Below are 14,826 nucleotides of genomic sequence, written 5' to 3'. Positions count from 1 at the left end.
CTCAGTGGTAGAGGGTTCGCCTAGCACATCTGAGGCACTGGGTTTAATCCTCAGCACCACATAAAAATAAATAAATAAAATAAGGGTATTGTGTCCATCTATAATTAAAAAAAATACAAAAATAAAAATAAATAAAATAAAACCTTAGGAAGCCTTTACAGAATCACCTATATCCCTCTTAGAGAATATGCATATCATGAATTGTGTAAAGCAATCAAGTAGTCTCCCCTTATCCAAGGAAAATATGTTCCAAGAGCCCCAGTGGATATCTATCTATATGTCATGCTTTGTAGCAGCCAGTGATACATACATAATTACAATAAAGTTTAGTTTATAAATTAGACACAATAAGAAATTAACAATAAAAACTAGTAATAAAATACAACAACTAGGAGAATATACTGTAATAAAATTTATATGAATGTTGCCTCTTTCTTTCAACTAGCATGGGGTGGAGAGCATATACAATGTGGATACACTGGGACAAAAGGGATGATTCATGTCCTGGGCAGTTTAGAGCAGAAAGGCATGAAATTTCATCATTGTATTCAGAATGGCAATTTAAAATTCATAAATTGTTTACTTTTGGAATTTTCCATTAATATTTTTTTACTATTATTTACCATGGGTAACAGAAACCATGGAAAACAAAACTGGATGTGGAGGGACTTCTGTCTATTAAACCTTCATGAAATTTCCATGTCATCTTATAAATTCCCAAAAGACAAATAAAGGTCTCTACTAGATGCCTTCAGCTTATGATTCCACATTTGTTTTTATTATTTTAAAATATTGATCAAGAAACTTTCCTTGATGGAGGGAAGAAAAGAAATTTTGAGGTGGGAGAAAGAACATTGTTTGGTTAAAAACAATTCCTTATCTAGACCCTTTCTGTGCCCTAGTTGCTAGTTTTCGGTTCTAATTATACTGTTTACAACTTGTTTTCAGAATTATTTTGTTTTTCAGTTTGGGTGGTCATTGGAGCTGACATTTTTCTTTCTCATCTCTAGTTGCCAGTATTGTTTTGTCAGTAACATCCAAGGCCACCAGAGGAGACAGAGTGAGGGCTGGTGATTATGTGCTTAAGATAGCAGATGCATGAGAGAGGGGGATGGGGAGGGTGAGGCAGAGAGAGAGGGAGGGGGGAGGGAGGGAGAGGGGGTGGGTGGGGTGGCAGGAGGGGTGGGGAGTGAGCTGGAGAAAGACATTTGGTAAAAGAGACACAGAACTGTGTATTCCAGTTATTTATACCACCCCCAGCTGGGAAGAGTTTGGAGAAATCTATATATATATATTTTAAGAACAGATCTTTTTCATAATGACTTTAAATTGTTTGTTTTTTAAAAACATGATTAGTTCCTTTGTCTTGATGTTCTTGCTCAATGACTTAAATGATTACTGAGATGATGCATTTTCAACCTTCTGGTGCTTGCAGATGATATGGCTAAATCAAAGTCCAGTGAAAGGTTACCCAGAGAGCCATTGAAAAGCTGAAAGTCAGCTTCAGGATCTCAACTGTGAGGGTTAAGAACTAAATAAAGTTAAGAACTAAATAAAGTTAAGAACTAAATAAAGTTAAGAACTAAATAAAGTGAGGCTTGGATGTCATCTTGAGAGTCTGTGTGACACTTTTAAGATTTTAGTTTTAATATTGCCTGAAAATGCTTTTCCCCCCTTGCTTATAGGTATGGAAGATGTTACATGTGATAGAACTGAGTTCCTGAGTAATTACCTGACCAATGTGGATGATATTACTCTAGTGCCTGGAACTCTAGGAAGAATTCGATCCAAATTCAGCAACAATGCTAAATGTAAGTTGATGCTTAAAATGCTCCGTGGTTAGAGTGATAATACAGTGGACTGGGTAAAGGTTTGTTTTCTGGAGCTGGAACACTTTGGCAAAAATCCTAGCTCTGCTCCTGCTTAGCTGAGTGACCTTGAGTAAGTCATTTAAACCCTAAACCTCAGTTTTTTTTCCCTCTGATATGGGGAAAATGGGGATGATAAATGACAGTAGCCATTTACAGAGTTGTGGTAATTAATCTATGTATATTATCCAGAGTAGTTCCTGGCACAGACTAGTATTATGTAAATATTTACTTTTATTTTTATCATGTAGAAGTTTAACTTAATTTGAGGCATGTTTATAACCATAACTTTCTGTTTACAAGAGAAGAGTTTTTCAGCATTAAGTTCAGGCTAGTTCCTTTGCTAAAACTGGAGTCTAAAGAGAACCACTTTCGGACATTGAAAGTTTCTAGCCACGTGGAAGGAGGCTCTTTCCCTTTGTCAAAGTGATTGGTGGAACCCAGGAGGGGAAAATATTAAGCCCTCGGGATTGGCAACTGTTTTGAAAGATTGGCAATGAAATTAACAGGAATAATCTTGTCACTTGGGTTTTACATGTCAAGTGATGATATGCCACTAAATACTTTTAAATTTGTGCACTAAGACATTTAGGTGCTGCCCACCTAGGTTTTGAGAAGTCTATAGTTTTATTGGCGACATGGCTCATTTTGAAAAAAGAACATTCTTGGAGTTTTTAAGCCTTGGTAATAAGAAACCATTGACATCAAGGTTAAAGTTTTAGAAAATTAAATGTTTTTTTCCCAAATTATGTTCCTGAGTCAACACATTTGGGAAATTTCCAAGGTCAGTTCCAAGCAAGGTTGTGAAATAAACAAAACATTGGTGTTTCTTGCTTCTTCTTTCCTTTTCCTTTCCTGTCCCACACAGCCTCCTGTCTTTGCTCACTTGAGATAGGTGGGCTGTTGGTATAGACTAGATGCAAGCAGTTCGGGTACCTCTTGAATTTAGTATTTGCATTTTGCTTAGGTAAGAAAGAGTATGTCTGTTTTAAAAGATATTTTTGATATCTGAAAACGTAATAGGGAGGTCGTTTAGGGGAAAGAGGGACTTTCCTTGGGAAGTGTGAAATCATAACTATCCAAAATGAAATGCTTTACGCTCTACAAAACATTATCATATGTGACTTCATTGGGAGAGACAGGAAAGCAGGATAGCAAAAGGCAAAAATGGTGTCCACATGTCCAGGTTCAAACCTTAGCTCTGCCAGGGACTCACTGGGTAATGTCGGACAAGCTTCTTTAACACTCTGTGCCTTGGCTTTCTGATCTGTAAATTACAGACTGTGGGAAAGACTAAATGAGACATTATGTATATATAACTGACACTAGTGTAACGTGCACTAGCAAATTGTCAAAGCTAAGGAAGGGTTAATCATGATGGTGGTTTGATTGCATCCTTATTTTAGCTGAATATGTACACAATTTTATTTAATCCTTTTAATAGTCCTGTGTGATATGTATTATTATCTTCTTTGTAGGCAGTACAAGTGAATGATCAGAGAGGGGTGAAGGAGCTGGCTCAGAGGACAGTTAGTAAGTGGCAAGCTGGGACAGAAACCCAGATTTGCCTATTCTTAATCACTACTCTTTGTTCACACAAGTGGGACTTGGTGGCATACAAAGATGAGGAGGTCAGGATTGAAGGACTGGTGTCTCAAATATGGACTTGGGCATTTGTTGTTTTCTAGTAATTCTCTGGAATATATCTGAGTACAAGATTGCCCCATGCTATTTATTTCTCTTCATTATCAAAGAATATAAACTTGCTCTGGCCTCTTGGAGGACTGTGGTTTGTGAGGCTCGAAAGTGTAGAGATTTAAAGTTGGCTTTGTCAATCTGGCTGTCTGGGCATCCGAGTGTGCAGCCTTCTCTACCTTCCAAAGCTGGTTGGCGTAGTGAGGATCTGAAAGCATCTCCCTCCTTGGGTGATTATGGACAACCAGAGAGAAAGCCCTTCCAAAGCTCTTCTAGAGTGACAGGCACGTGGTATGAACTCAAGTTGGGTTTGCCATTATTGTTATCATTTTCACTTTCCATTAAAAGATGCAACTAAAATTTAACTCCGATTTAAATAGGATGGACTGCACATTTTAGTTTTGGATTCATAGCTTTAGAACAAAGATTCCGAAAGTAGTTTTTGAAGTGTATATATTTCCAGCAATATGAGTGCCTACTGTGTACCAGGTTCTGGGGATTGCAGCAGCCAGGGATACACACACTGACATTTAGATGGCAGGGATGGATGCACCGTGACAGTGGGGTATCTCTCCTGAATGCTGCTTTCCTTTTTTGCTGATTCTATAATGACATACTGCACCAAATTTTTGGAAAACAAAACAAAATCCAAACAACCTACAATCTCCTCTTTCTCCCCACAATCCCCCCAAAAGAGGACATTCAGATAATATAATCCTGTTTATACACAGCCATCATTTACATAGTTTTGCTTTTAGCTGGTTCAGAGTATTGGCTAAAATAGCCTTTGTTTGCTGGTAATGAAAAACAAGAAGATGCATATGTGTGTGCCCATGACCGGAAAGAAACAGCCCCTATGTAATTAGGCTCATAATATTACCATGAAAACAAAACTCCCTTTAAATATATAACTCAATGGATCAGAAGATTCATTTTAAACAGAGTGATGACTTGTTTCAAAGACCTGCAGATAAATAGGAAGTTGTGTTGAAAGCCCCAATGCCCAGTTTAGTTCCTGACATTAAATTGAAAATAAACTAAAGTCTCTGCTTCAGAGGAACCATTTTGGGCAACTTGGGAGAAATTTACCTAGCAGTATCCTGGTGCTATGAAAGGAGGAATTTCTTTCCAAAAGAGGAGACCTGGACCAACAGACAAGTTTGCTATAGGATTTGTTTCATTTGTTTAATTGCATTTTACTTACTGAAATATGAAACCCCACATAATTATATATATGTTTAAAATAAAATATTAAAGTGATAGTCCTTCTGGGATAAAGAATTGAATATCCTGCAAGTAAATATTGTCATGTTTTTTGAAATCTTTCTCCCTCTCTCTTTGTGCACAGATGACCCCAAAGTCATTATTGCTAACCTCACGGTAAGTGCTGGAAGCCACCAGGGCTCTGCTCTTCAAGCGCTTTTCTTCTATGATCACCCCCCATTGCGGGTTAGAGGAACATCTTCCTCACTTCCCTGCCCTCTTCTGTATTTGTTGCCCTGAGAGCCTTCAAAACTTTTGGCCTGGGGTCAACTGCAGGCCCCAGAATGGTCTTGGCAATGATGAAAACTGAGACGGTTGGATCCTTCCATTAGAACTGATAAGTCTTCATTCACCATTAATCAAATCTTTACTTTCTCTGAAGCAGATCTGCCCACCATCTGGATCCATTGTTCCCTGATTCAGGGCAGAGACCCTTAAAGCACTAGCAACTTTCCTCAGATAGAACTGTGTGTATCACACCTCCCTTTCTCTACCCCTTGACTTGAAGCAGTTGGGAAATGCCTTAGGGTATGAGCTGCTCTCAGTTAGGGTCATCCTGAGTCAGGAATGTGTCTTCCAAATTCCTCCCTCCCCTCTGATAGCCTGCTGTACTATCTCCAAAGCTAACCAACCCCCTTTAAACTTATTTATTTTCAGTGTATATTATTTGATAGGGGATAACAAATTCCACTTATTCATGAACCACTCTTTTGTTGAGCTTAAAACTGCCTTCAGCTTTTAAGGGAGAGAACACCTAGGACTTCTTCTAGAAGAAAAAGACCAATGTTCATTTTTATTTCAGTGTAAAAAACCAGATCAGCACTTTAAGCCTTATATGAAACAGCACCTTCCCAAACGCTTGCATTATGCCAACAACCGAAGAATTGAGGATATCCATCTCTTAGTGGACCGCAGGTGGCACGTTGCAAGGTAACTTGGGGGCGCCAGCTGTCTCTGTTTCTTATCTTTTTAGCCATCTCTTTGGCAACTGGAAATAATTTAAGGTTCTTGGTCATTATTAAAAGAAATAGTTGGACTCATCTCAGTTAAGTGGTGAGATGACGCATCTCCTCGTTCTGGGTGTCAGTGTGTTTGTGTCCCTTTGGAGTGTCTTCATGCACATATGTGCGTGTGTGTATGCTTGTATCCAACTTTGAATTGATATTTTAGCCTTTGTTTTTATTACTTGAACCAGTCAAAATTATAACTTGGACCTTGTTCTCAGACCCAGGATGGATTCCATCTCGATCTTGGTTGATGAGACTTCATCTATAGCAGTGTTTATGGAGGACTTCAGGAAATGTGAATCTAAAAACCTATTATTGTGAATGGGTTTTACATTGGTTTATTTCCCATGTTTGCCTTCTTTCAAATATTAATGAAGTCTTGCTTTTGAAACTGGTGTAGGACATCTGGAGGCTCAGACAGTTTTAAAGAATTAATTGCTGAAAGTTGGTTCATTTTCAACCAGCCCTGGAGGCAGCCATATTCCACATCCTCTTCCTTTAACTTTTTCCCTTAAGAACAGGGCTGTGAATCTGTCTTCAGCAATGACAAAATAGCTACGACATGCATCCTACCTAGGTTCTCTACTCCGTTTACCAGGGAGACTAGATAATGACAAATTGGTCCCCTAGGAACTTGTATCAATAGAGAATGCTTAGAAAGACATGTGGCAAACACATAAAGGTACTACTGTAATCTGAAGGGGTTGATAGAGTTAAATATGTGGGGCTATTAAGAGATATATGTGAAGGCCAGAAATTATTGGAATCATGTAGAACAGACATGAGGAGTTAGAAGCATTACAGAGATGTGACCAAAATGGCTTGGTTATACCCTGTGCAGGACCTTTTATGTGTCGGGTGACTTGGGGGAAGAGAGAAAATTTGATGCAGTTGTCAGGTTTATATGAAGAAGAGCACATGGGGGTTGAGCAGATGTTATGTGAAAGATGATGACAGCTGTTCAAATTAGCATAGACCCAAGCCAGGCATTTTAATTAGCAGTAAATCTTTTTAATATTAACTCTTTCATGGCTGGGTTACATATGCACATATGTTATTATCATCCCAACTTCAAGGTGCTGTTTGGTGAGGGTGGATACACTTTTGATAGATTTCTTTTTTTTCCCCAAGTACTTTGCTTCCGTGCTATGTGCCCTGTAGGTATTAGGAATACTCATATTAATAAACATAAACTTTATTTGGAAAAGGATCTTATGACGCTTATGTAAAAGGTGAATTCCTGTTACAAGGGGAAAGATTAATGAACTTGACGTCTTGAGAGCAGTGTTTTCATTTTCTATTTCTTTGTTCTCTTTAAAAAATTTTTTTGTAGTTGTAGATGGACAGCATGCCTTTACTCTATTTGTTTATTTTTTATGTGGTGCTAAGGATGGAACCCAGTGCCTCACACATGCTAGGCAAGTACTCTGCCAATGAGCTACAGCCCCAGCTCCCCCATTTTCTATTTCTAAGGAGAGATATTGTGTAGGATTTTGTTAGATATGTCACCATCATAATTCTTTTGACTCTCAATTATACAATTATACTCTAGTTGTAGTGTACTTATAGGCAAATTTGCATACAAGCCTTTTACAGAATCCAGAACTCTAAGCATTGATGAAATATCTCATATTTTTAAAGAGCCTACTGTGTGGTGGTATGTGGTCCCACAGGGAAAGTCTTAGCACTCTCAAGGCTAGTGAGGCACATGGGCAGGCAGAGCCATTACTCAGGATAAGTGTTCTGCGGGGAACTACGAGGAGGGTACTGATTCTGTTCAAAGGTCTCCATTGATTGTGGGGTGACTGTCAAGGCAAGGATGCTTGGAGAAATGAAGAGAAGTATCTTGTCATCACCACAGGAATGATGCAATCAAAACAGAGACAAATGGGCTTTCAAAAGCCCCTTCTCAGAGATCCTCTGTATCCTGAGCCTGGCTTTTTATCAGAGCAATTTCAGGAGAAATCCTGACTGATGATAAAATTGTTTCAATATAGGAAACCTTTGGATGTTTATAAGAAACCATCAGGAAAATGTTTTTTCCAGGGGGACCATGGATTTGATAACAAAGTCAACAGCATGCAGGTACGATCCCAGAACTGTGCGCTGACGTTGCGTTTTGTTTTAGCCATGGTTGGAAGGGATGGGCGTGGAGGGGTGAGTGACATCTTGTTGTGGCATTCATACATAGAGCAAGGCTTGCTACTGGATGTCAGGAATGGTTAATTGTTTCTGTTTGTTTTCTTTTCTTTTGGAAGACCGTTTTTGTAGGTTATGGCCCAACGTTTAAGTACAAGACTAAAGTGCCTCCATTTGAAAACATTGAACTTTACAATGTCATGTGTGGTAAGTCACTCATTAAATCAAAACCAGGGACACCATCTTTAGTTCATGTATGAACTTCCTGAATGTTAGAGAAAGAAACGAGATGTCTCTTCTAGACCATCTCTGCTTTTCGCAAAAAAAAAAAAAAAAAATGTTGTAACTTGCTCATTGGTTCAGAGGACAGAATGTCATCCCTTCTAAGGCGTCTTTGTCTCCCTTCAACAGTTGACTAGCAGGGAGCTTTCACAGTGTTGCTGTTGGCAGCCTCTGGCTGATCCAACATAGCATTACAGTTTGACACTGCTGGTCAGAGACCTGATGAAGCAAGAGTTGGGCATGAAGCTTTCCCCACCTCTCTCTCTCTCACATTGAAGCCCAGCTAAAATCTTGCCAGCTTGCATCCTGGCCAGCTATTTATGTGCTCCTAATTATTTTTCTTCCTTGAGCTTCTAGTTGCTGAATGAGGACAACTTTTCCTATTTAGTAAGGGAGTGCCAGTCTGGTGGTTAGAGGGGGAGTCTGTAAGTCGGGTCTCCTGGGTTCTTTTCCCATCTTGGCTGCTGGCTCTTCCCTGTCCTGCCTCCCAGCTTAGGCAAGTCAGTCACTGTGTGCCCACTTGGCAACCATTCACTTGCTGTGAAATCAGCCTATTGGTGTAACAGTGGCACTTCAAGGCACCAGGCCAGAAGCCTCCTCTTGTCCCCACATTTGTGTGGAGTGTATTAGAGGACAGGCCTATGGTTATTTATTGACTATAAGTCTTATTTTAGATGAAAAAGTCCTAGAGAAGTGCAGAAAGGCAGTGATATGGAAGCTGAGAGTCCTTGAAATGTCACACCTATCACACACATAGGCAATAGCTGTGTAAGACCCTCTTCCTCCACTCTTGTTTTGGGCAGTGCCTCTCTCTATTCATGGTCAAGTGAGGAGCATGCCTATTTCAGGAAGCTGTGGCAAGACATGGTGAGGACAGAATGATTTGGGGGGTATGTCAGGGATGCTTGCTACCTAAATTTGGTGTTACCTAATTTTGATTTGTGTTTGGGAGTTTACACACTACTGGAGGTGAAAGGTTTTGATTCTTATCATGTATCATCAAAAAACATTTAAGAAGAACCTGGTTCCTTTTCTTTCTTTGCATCAGATCTCCTGGGATTGAAGCCAGCTCCTAACAATGGAACCCATGGGAGTTTGAATCACCTCCTGCGTGTTAATACCTTCAGGCCAACCATGCCAGAGGAAGTTACCCGACCAAATTATCCAGGGATTATGTACCTTCAGTCTGATTTTGACCTGGGCTGCACCTGTGATGATAAGGTAGAGCCAAAGGTAGAAATAATCTTTATATTTATCACGGAGGAGCTGGTGGGGTTTGTTTGTAACAGCATGTTCAGTGGAACTTTCTTTGATGATGAAAATAGTTTCTCTCTTTGCTGTCCAAAGTGGAGCCACTGGATGGTGTGGTCAAGGGATTTTAATTTTCTTATTTAAAATTTAAATTTAAGGATCCAGCAGTGGCTCATTACTACCATAACACAGACATAGAAATCGAAAGATAAAAAATGTCATTCTATGCATAAATCCCAACCAAAAGCTTTCTTTTCTTCCACCATGGATTACATATTGATTGGTCATGGTCCTGGCAGGAAACAGGTGGCCAAGATAAAGAGGTTTTGAAAGACACTTTGAAAAGATTGTTTCAATCATGTTTAATGAGAGAACTATTTACAGAGGCTGGGCAGGGTAGATGGAAGTCAATGAGGAATGGTAAGGTGCTCCGGGGTAGGAGGATAGATCCAGACCCTGAAAAGTGAGGGATGGGGGCAAGTTATCAGAACACAGAGACCTGGGTAGGAAGGAACTATTAGATTTATTAGCTGAGTCCAGGTAGTACATTGTGTCTTGGTTGGGAGGGAGACAGGGAATAATACCCTCCTTTCCCTCTCCTTTACTCCCCTACAGATGTCTCCCATTGGTAGAGTCCAACAGGAAACCAGAGGGCAAGTTTGCCTTTTGATACAGTCCCCAGAGGTCAGCCTCCCAGGACACAGAGTGGGGTGGGGAAAGGTGCAACACCAATGAGGCAGTATTGTTGCTACAGAGACTACCATCATTCCATGTTTGAACAGTTTTTGAAAACCAAACAAACTAAAATGCTAGGCAATAATTTGCTTATTGACATTTATATTGATCAAAGACCAATATAGCAGTCAACCAGTGCTTCTAGCAGCAGGAATGAACCAATGCTACCACATGCAACTGACACAATGCCAGCCCAAAGCAAGGCAATCTGGCATATTTGTATGTGTGGTGTTTTGGTAACTATATGTGTGATCTTTTTTTTTCAGCTTTAGAAAAATGTAAAATATTTCTCCTATTGCCTAGTCTCCATCTCCTTCTACTTGCTTCCTTCCAGGATTCCTGGGGGTCCAAGGAGCCACATTTGGAGGTTCCCTACTGTAGGAGTTCAGTTTGCTTGTCTTCCTCATTTCCCCATTTTAATCTTCTTCCCATTTTTTTTTTTCTCTTGACAAGAACCAAAGAGACTAGTTATAACAAGGCAGGAAATCTCAGAGCTCAGTTTAGAGGAGTCGAATTGCCAAAGTCAACAGGAAGTCATCTCCTGAGGTGAGGTGGAGGCCAGATACAGGTTTACAGGAATCAATTGGTTGCCTCTTGTTTTCTGAATTATCTGTCTTCCGAGAAGAAGGAGACTGTTGGATATCTTTTCAAACTGTTTCAGAAAAATTCTGCTTTGTCTTAGTCTATGGCTTTCTCCAAAAGACTACCTTCTTCCTCTAAGACATCCAGACATATTGAAAAAAAAGTAAAGAATTAAAAAAGTGAATACCTAAGTACACAAATAATAAGAGAGAAAACTTTACAGGTTCAGTGGAAGTTCCATGCTTCCCTCCGCATCCTAACTCCTTCCTGCCCAGAGTTTACTAGTGTCCTGAATGTAGTGTGTATATTTCTAATGCATGTGTCTGTACATTTATTTTATATATATATATATATATTCAAGTAATATATGATGTAATCTTTAGTATGTTTCCAAAGATGATTTATGTGTATTTTGCATAGTATAAATTTTTATATGAATGCTCTAATACTATTTGAACCCTGCAATTATTTTATTTATCATTGTTGTTTTCATAAAGAATCAGTGAACATTTATTTATAATCCACTGTACATGAAATGCCTTTCAAATGTTATCATTATGATTTTGAGATAGATTTATGTGTGTTAATATATTGTTGGCTCACTCATTTTTACTACTTATAGTTGTATTTAATTGTAAAAATGTATCATACTGATTTCATTGATTTTCCTATTTGAGAATGCTTGGTAATTTCAAATGTTACTCTTATGAATGATGCTGCAACAAATGTTATTGTAAATGTATTTTATACATTTAAGCTAAAATGTCTCTAGGATGTATGTAGGGGCAGATAGAGTCACTGACCAATTATGTTTTAGAATTGTTGACTTATTAATTTTTAGTTCTGGAAAAAGCAATTTCATCCATTAGTTTGGAAATTATTTTAGTGTACCTAAGGATTGATCTGAAATACTGAGGCACTATTATAATTAATTATATATATTTTAAACATCATTACCAACATGGGAAGTTGGTACATGATTTCCCATAGCTTTAAGGAAAGGAAACAGTCATGGAGAGATTAAAGAAGGTGCTCATAGACACAGAACCACTAGGAAGTGGAGATTAGAATGTCAAAACAGAAACTCCTCAGAATAGTTTATGATATTAACAGAGTTTAAGATTCAGGCAGTATCAAATAGAGAGAGGGTACAGGAAAGAATGAACATTTCTGACTTGCTTTTTTCCCCCCTGCTTTTCTGGTATTCATTCATGAAGAACAAGCTGGATGAACTCAATAAACGCCTTCATACAAAAGGGTCCACAGAAGGTAAGGGTTGGTTAAAAAAAATTATTTAAGGTTTATTTTCTAGTATGAAAAAAATGAAGACTTCTATTTGCTTCATAGTATAAGAACACTATTTAAAAAATTCCTACTTGTATTGCAAAGTGATTTTTATATCCATCTGATGAAGGGTGTTGGTTTATTCTGTGTGCCCAAGATGCCAGCTGTGAGATAGAAAATTGTGACTTGATTTTTCATTTTCTTCAATTGCTTCCAAGCCCCCCGCCCCAACCAGATAATCCACTGTGTATCTGATGGGTTACAAGGGAAGATGCTAATGGGGACTCCTATACAAGGAATGGTAGTCACAATTATAAATGAGCAGCTGGTTCCTATGCTGAAGCTCACCTACCTGGAGTGTCAGTGTATATGTTGTAGGGAAAGAGATACAGGGGAATCAAATCAGAACTCCCCCTTCAAATAAAGGATTATCTTGAGGCCTGATTTCAATCCCCTCCTATATTATCCTGCCATCATGTATAACATATATCGATAACAAACATGTATTAATAAACTTTTTCAAACTTGAGATATGACAAAAAAAAAAAAAACAACTCGGTGATTTTTGTCAGGAAAGACACACAAGATTGGGAGCAGTGGTATATGCCTATAATCCCAGCAACTGGGAAGACTGAGGCAGAAGGATTGCAAATTCAAAGCCTGCCTTGGCAACTTAGCAAAACCCTGTCTCAGAATAAAAAATAAAAAGGGTGAAGGATGGATGTGGCTCAGTCGTAAAGTGCCCCTGGGTTCAATCCCCAGTCTAGAGCAGCACAAAGAAATGCATATTGCAACTCAGCATTTCTATCATGAGGCATTTCACTTCCATTCACAATTCACTGGCCAAAGCCTTATCACTGGCACCAGTGGTGCAGGGAAATATATTCTTTCCACTGGGACCCTGTCTCACAAGTCACATGGCAATGGGTAGAGACAATAAATAATTAGGAATAAAAATGCAATTTACTTTCTTCCTTCTAACTTTGAAATTCCAGACTTTAGAAGAAAATAGAAGAGGGTGTGGAGGCTGCTGTACAGGTTAATATAGTAGATGGGACAGCTTGTTGAAACAGCAGGGGAATAACGGAGAGTAAGGATCCATATAGGACACAAGCACAGCACCCCCAAGCCATGCAGCAAAGATGCACAAGGTCAAGTTTTCCTGAGACCATCGCTGGATTTATTAGTTTACGTATGGTTCATTTATCATATGTGCTGTTTCCAATCTTACTAAGCAGAAGTTGAAGAAAGCAGTAGAAGACTTTTTATTTACTTGACTTATTTTCCTCCTTTATAAAGATCTTCATTTGCCCTTCTTCCTTTTCTCCATCCTCCTCCTCCTCCTCCTCCTCCTCCTCCTCCTCCTCCTCCTCCTCCTTCTTCCTTTGATCACAGAGGACGTAGACTCAGGCATATAATTGGGTAAATCCATTTTTAAAGGTGGAACTTCATTGGTGAAAGCTACACATATCCTGTACAAAATCTGAGTGATTTGAAATGTTTGACCTCCCTAAACCATGTGGACTATGGTGTCATAATAATTACAAGAATTGGGATGCTGCCAGGGTCAAGGGTAGATAGTCTCATGATTTGAGTTTTTCAAATATTCAATCACAAAGCAAAGAAATAGTACTGAGATGCTTCTCTTCTAAAAGCCACTTGTTTGTTGATGATGATTTTTTATTAAATTATTTATTTATTCTAATTTGTTATACATGATGGCAGAATGCAATTCATTTCATATTATACATATGGATCACAATTTTTCAAGTCACTGGTTGTACACAAAGTATTTTCACACCATTCATGTCTTCACACATAAACTTAGGGTAATGATGTCTAACTCATTCCATTGTCATTTCTACCCCCTTGCCCCTTCCTTTCCCCTCCCTCCCCTTTGTCCTGTCTAAAGTTCCTACATTCCCCCCTGCTCCCCTCCCATTGCCATTATGAGTCAGCATCCTCATATCAAAGAAAACATTTGGCCTTTGTTCCACCCCCCCATTGGCTTACTTCACTTAGCATTATATTCTCCAACTTCATCCATTTACTTGCAAATACTATGATTTTGTTCTCTTTTAATGCTGAGTAATGTTCCATTGAGTATATATACCCAAGTTTCCCTGTACATTCGTCTATTGAAGAATATCTGGGTTGGTTACACAATTTAGTTATTGTGAATTGTGCTGCTATAAACATTGATATGGCTGTGTCCCTGTAGTATGCTGTTTTTAAGTCTTTTAGGTATAGACTGAGGGGTGGGATAGCTGTGTCAAATGGTGGTTCCATTCCAAGTTTTCCAAGGAATCTCCATACTGCTTTCCAGATTGGCTGCACCAATTTGCAGTCCCACCAGCAATGTATGAGTGTGCCCCTTTCCCCACATCCTCACCAACACTTATTTGTTGTTTGTTTTTATAATAGCTGCCATTCTGACTGGAGTAAGGTGAAATCTTACAGTAGTTTTGATTTGCATTTCTCTAATTGCTAGAGATGTTGAACATTTTTCATATATTTGTTGATTGATTGTATAGCTTCTTTTGAGAAGTGTTTGTTCATTTCCTTGACCCATTTATTAACTGGGTTATTTGGGGGATTTTTGGTGTTTAGCTTTTTGAGTTCTTTATATACCCTGGAGATTAGTGCTCTATCTGATGTGCAAGTGGTAAAAATTTGTTCCCAGAATAGGTTCTCTGTTTACCTCACTGATTGTTTCTTTT

The 14,826-nt window shown here is 38.8% G+C and overlaps 1 protein-coding gene across 10 annotated transcripts in view; it reads left to right on the top strand.

Annotated features, from left to right (window-relative positions):
- The window catches only part of Enpp2 (ectonucleotide pyrophosphatase/phosphodiesterase 2), a 108,172-nt gene that overhangs the window by 74,427 nt on the left and 18,919 nt on the right, over positions 1–14,826 (top strand). For 6 of the 10 annotated variants that reach the window (XM_076836011.2, XM_076836019.2, XM_076836010.2 and 3 more), the window contains 7 exons: positions 1,686–1,811; positions 4,912–4,943; positions 5,629–5,756; positions 7,831–7,918; positions 8,092–8,179; positions 9,303–9,487; positions 12,040–12,091. In XM_076836011.2, the coding sequence (XP_076692126.1) occupies positions 1,686–1,811; positions 4,912–4,943; positions 5,629–5,756; positions 7,831–7,918; positions 8,092–8,179; positions 9,303–9,487; positions 12,040–12,091 (699 nt within the window). The remainder of the gene's footprint in view (positions 1–1,685; positions 1,812–4,911; positions 4,944–5,628; positions 5,757–7,830; positions 7,919–8,091; positions 8,180–9,302; positions 9,488–12,039; positions 12,092–14,826) is intronic. The other 4 variants (XM_076836020.2, XM_076836012.2, XM_076836016.2 and 1 more) reach the window with 1 other exon arrangement.

Source organism: Callospermophilus lateralis, chromosome 16 (assembly GCF_048772815.1).
Source record: "Callospermophilus lateralis isolate mCalLat2 chromosome 16, mCalLat2.hap1, whole genome shotgun sequence".
NCBI classification, from domain to species: domain Eukaryota; kingdom Metazoa; phylum Chordata; class Mammalia; order Rodentia; family Sciuridae; genus Callospermophilus; species Callospermophilus lateralis.
The sequence above is the reverse complement of the archived record's forward strand: the minus strand, read 5'-3'. Positions and strand labels throughout refer to the sequence as shown.